Here is a 4,828-nt window from a genome sequence, read left to right as displayed (position 1 = left end):
CGGCCCATCTGAGCTTTCATCTTCTCAAAGGCAGAGCAGGATACCCAGAGCTTGGTTTACACCTATCACCATTTCTAGCCACTGGGGGACCATGGGCAGGCTGGGGGGACTCATATTAATGTTAAATAACCTCATTAAGTGAAATTTTCATGCCATGGGACCTTTAACAGAAACCTAGTGTTGGCCAATCAGAGGAGGTTGTGCCAGACTCCCGCCTTTGGCTGAGATTCTATCTAATCTGTCAGAGTGAGAGTAGGAGCGCGGTTGTAAAGTTTAACGTTGGTAGTCCCCAGAGAAGATTTCGTGGTGCAGATAAGAACCCAAATTGAACACTTGGTGAATGTTAGAACATGCGATTCAGCTGGTCGTTATTACTGTGACTTCTAAAGTGTCAGGTTTAGTTCAAAAAACATTAGCTGACGTTGTTGTTCAGTAGCTATGTCAGAGATTATCAGATGATGAAATAACTGATTAATGGGGGGGGGGGGTTGACACTTTTGCAAGGCACTGTGTCACATTCTCATTAGGGGCTCATTAGGGTGGTAGTAGTTCAGTAAGTAGGGAGTTGGGATCGGAACCGGAGGGTCGCGGGTTCAAGTCCCCGTACTGACCAAAGTATGGTGGAGAGGTGCCAGTTCACCTCCTGGGCACTGCCAAGGTGCTCTTGAGAAGAACCCCCAACTGCTCGGGCCGCCTTTCCATGAGCATCCCCCCTTCACTCTGACATGTATAGGTACTGAGCATGTGTGTGTAATTCAGGCCTGTGTGTAATAATAACAACAGATTGTAAATTGTAATTGTAATTTCTCCTTGCGGGATTAGTAAAGTATACATTAGCATTATTAAAGGTCTGATTCTAGAATCGCCCCTGCTTTCTGAGAGTTAATAAACAGACTGATTTAATTAGCCTGCCTAAAGACAATAAAAAACAAAAGAGAGAGTGTAAGAATGGATTAAACGGTGTATTTATCCACTCTAAAAATAAAAACCACTTGCATGTCCAGGCTAACTAACTTACAGCATTAACCAAACCCAGCGTTGGTTCACAAAGCATTCCATTAGCTAACAGCCTTTTGTGGGGTTATAGATTACTTTTTTTTTTTTTTTAAAGCCCCGTTCATCCGTCTCTAGTCAGTCTGTTTACTAGTTCCACTTATTATTTATTATCATTCTCTATTTCAGGGCTATGTGTAATACTTATATAATAACATAATACTATTTATTCCAGCACCTTTTGCACTATGCTTTATGATTAACTGTCATAATTATAATTAACTCCTGCATACTTTGCTCTTCATTGCACTATTGTCTCAACCTGTCTACGTTATTTCTTTTTATAGTGTGTATATGGTGTTTGTTTTTTATGAATAAGCGCATTGTAAGTAATACGATCCAAAGCAAAATTCCTCATATGTGTCCTCATACCTGGCAACAAAAACTGATTCTGATTCTGATGATGGCGTACCCACGGTTTAGTTTTTCCTTGGTGTGGAAGCTGGTCAACTAATTCTGATGTGTAGGCTAATGTTGACAATTGTTTTTATGGGATATGGGGCTGTTTACATTCCAGCACCACAGATAAAAACTTCACGTTTATGGTTCATAACTTTGCATTTGGGACTAAGTTCACAGTCCCAAAAAAGGAACTAGTTCATGTTCATTTCTTCTGGCGTTCGGTCCAGTTTGGCCTTGGTTTTACAGAACAGGTGTTCCCCAGGTCAAACAGTTTTCCCTCCAATTAACCCTCATGTTGTCCTCGGGTCAAAGTGACCCGTTTTCCACTAAGGTCTATATAAAAGAGACTTCAGATACAGTATTAGGGGACCACTAAGGTCTATATAAACGAGACTTCCATACATTAGTATTAGGGGACCTGATTAGAGGGTCTGATATAAAAGAGCTTCAGATCAGTATTAGGGGACCACTAAGGTCTATATAAAAGAGACTTCATATACTTTTAGGAAACCACTAAGGTCTGATATAATAATAAAAGACTTCAGATACAGTATTTAGGGGACACACGGGAATTCTATATAAAAGAGACTTCAGATACAGTATTAGGAACCCCACTAAGGTCTATATAAAAGACTTCAATACAGTATTAGGGGACCACTAGGTCTATATAAAAGAGACTTCATATACAGTATTAGGGGGGGACCACTAAGGTCTATATAAAAGGAGACTTCAGATACAGTATTAGGGACCACTAAGGTCTATATAAAGAGACTTCAGATACAGTATTAGGGGACCACTAAGGCTATATAAAAGAGACTTCATATACAGTATTGGGGACCACTAACGTCTATATAAAAAAGGACTTCAGATACAGTATTAGGGGACCACTAAGGTCTAGATAAAAGGACTTTCAATACTGTAATTTGGAGACCACTAAGGTCTATATAAAGAACTTCAATACAAGTATTTAGGGGACCATAAGGTCTATATAAAAGAACTTCAGATACAGTATTAGGGACCACTAAGGCCGAAAAAAGAGACTTCATAGACAGTAGGGGAGACCACTAAGTCTATGATAAAAGAGACTTCAGATACTGTTTAGGGGACCACTAGGGTCAGATAAGAGACTTCATATACAGTTTAGGGGACCACTAGGTCTAGATAAAGAGACTTCAGATACAGTATTAGGGGACCACTAAGTCTATAAAAGAGGACTTCAGATATGTATTAGGGGACCACTAAGGTCTATAAAAGAGACTCATATACATTATTAGGGGACCACTAAGGTCTATAAAAGAGACTTGCAGATACGTATTAGGGGACACACTAAGGTCTATATAAAAGAGACTTCATATACAGTATTAGGGGGGGGACCCACTAAGGTGCTATATAAAAGAGACTTCAGATACAGTATTAGGGACCACTAAGGTCTATATAAAAAGACTTCAGATACAGTATTAGGGACACTTAAGTGCTATATAAGAGGACCATCTAACATATTAGGGGACCACTAAGGTCTAGATAAAAGAGACTTCAGATACAGTATTAGGGGCCACATGAATGTCTATATAAAAGAGACTTCAGATACAGTATCAGGGGACCACTAAGGTCTAAAAAAGAGTCTAAAACCTACCAGGCAAGAAGAAAAAAAAGTAGGACAACAGTCATTACCTATTCTCCTCATCTCTGACAGGCATGGGATCATGAGACAGGCCGTGTGAAGAACGCAGGTCAAAACTGGCGAGAGCCTCCTGTAATCCAGACAGAAAACAAATGGAACACTCGACGCACAACATCACAGTGACATGACAGGAAATGAAGGAATCCCATGAAGAGCTTGTGATACTGGCACTTGAATTGGCCTGTCAACCATTTTTCTAACTGACGGCAATCACTGTCACCGTGGAGATGCCCGTGACTGTGCGGTTTTATGCGCGCCTCGTAAAAAGTGAACATGTTTGAATGGCTTGTGCCAGTGTGTATAGGCATAACGCGGAGGAGGATGTCTTGGCAGCAAAACCGTACAAGAGCAATTATGCAGCTCTCTCCAGCTCAGGCTTATCCATGCCAGACAATCTGCTCTGACAAAACACAAGTTGGCCTGTGTGCGTCAGACTGCCTATAGGATTAGAAATGACAAGGCAGGAGAACACAACACTGCCGTTTCACATATGCTTTATGGCTAGCCAGCGTAACACCAGCCTGACAGGATAGAACGGCTTCATCACTGTACGAATGTTTTATTGTCTCGGGAGTTTTTGTTGTAATTGTTGCGGGCAAAAATCCTAGATTATGCGGCATGTTTTCTCACAAAATGCAATGGAATATTTGGGTTATGCGATGAAAGTGCGGGGAAAACTGCGGTTTGCTGATGTCTTGTCGCGTCATTACATCACTTCATAATGTTCCCGTGGCAATGGGGGGGGAGAGGGGGGGGGGAATGGCTGCTCTTGTGTGAATGTGAAGGTGAACGAATGTATTTATCTGAAAAAGATTACATTATATACATTTCAGATTACTACTCAAAGTCTAAAAAGCCAACTGCAATGAACCTGTTTAAAAACTAACAGACGCAACATTTTTCAACTTTCTGCTCAGATATTTGTGACTTTTTTTGCAATGAAAATGCGGGGATTATGAAATCATTCAAGCCCCAAATTATTTTGCGTGGAAATCGGTAATTTATGCGGCGAAAGTGTATTTGAAAAAATGCAGCCCCCCACATAAATCTGCAGACTTTGGCTGATTGTGCGCTGAGTTGCGTCTTTCTGGAGGGACTGGTTTTAAGTAATATTGTAGTTGGACAGTTTGAAAGAAAGACAATACACAGATTTCGGAAAATTTAAGTATGCTACCAAACAAAACTGATGGGAAACTATGACCTCACAGAAAAGAATTAGAAATGACGTTGCATACCGATCCCTGAGATCTACATGACTGTACACCAGATCACTGGAATGGTGGTCCACTTCCAGGATTAGTCAGGTACTGCAGGAAATCCTGCCAGATGTCACCACACCACACCACACTACTGCACTAAGTGCAACCTGCACAATTGGTTTATTTACATTTAGCATATATTTTAGCATATTATTTAGGCAGTTGCACATTTTGTTTTCCCATCCTGTATATATTTAAATATATGTTTTTTTATTTTATTATTATTATTATTTCATGTATATTGTATGTATGTATATTTTTTCTAGTATTTCATTTATATTTGTATTCTGTGCTGTGTGACTTATTTTGCTGCTGTAACACCATAATTTCCCATTTTTCTTTGGATTAATAAATATCTATCTATCTATGTCCCTCATTTTAGGCCAGATGTCCGTTACCTTCCGATTTCTCTTTGTTGGCGTTCTAACCTCTG

At 40.0% G+C, this 4,828-nt stretch overlaps 1 protein-coding gene and 1 long non-coding RNA gene across 5 annotated transcripts in view; one reads left to right on the top strand and one right to left on the bottom strand.

The window, feature by feature from the left end:
• The window catches only part of LOC116690692 (furin-like protease kpc-1), a 298,529-nt gene that overhangs the window by 153,437 nt on the left and 140,264 nt on the right, over window positions 1-4,828 (bottom strand). For all 4 annotated transcript variants that reach the window (XM_032517860.1, XM_032517859.1, XM_032517857.1 and 1 more), the window contains exon 8: window positions 3,127-3,206. In XM_032517860.1, the coding sequence (XP_032373751.1) occupies window positions 3,127-3,206 (80 nt within the window). The remainder of the gene's footprint in view (window positions 1-3,126; window positions 3,207-4,828) is intronic.
• The window catches only part of LOC116690704 (uncharacterized), a 17,608-nt gene continuing 16,802 nt past the window's right edge, over window positions 4,023-4,828 (top strand). Inside the window, exons 1-2 of the long non-coding RNA XR_004332335.1 lie at window positions 4,023-4,150; window positions 4,214-4,217. This is a non-coding gene — a long non-coding RNA (uncharacterized LOC116690704). The remainder of the gene's footprint in view (window positions 4,151-4,213; window positions 4,218-4,828) is intronic.

Source organism: Etheostoma spectabile, chromosome 6 (assembly GCF_008692095.1).
Source record: "Etheostoma spectabile isolate EspeVRDwgs_2016 chromosome 6, UIUC_Espe_1.0, whole genome shotgun sequence".
Taxonomy (NCBI): Eukaryota; Metazoa; Chordata; class Actinopteri; order Perciformes; family Percidae; genus Etheostoma; species Etheostoma spectabile.
The sequence above is the reverse complement of the archived record's forward strand: the minus strand, read 5'-3'. Positions and strand labels throughout refer to the sequence as shown.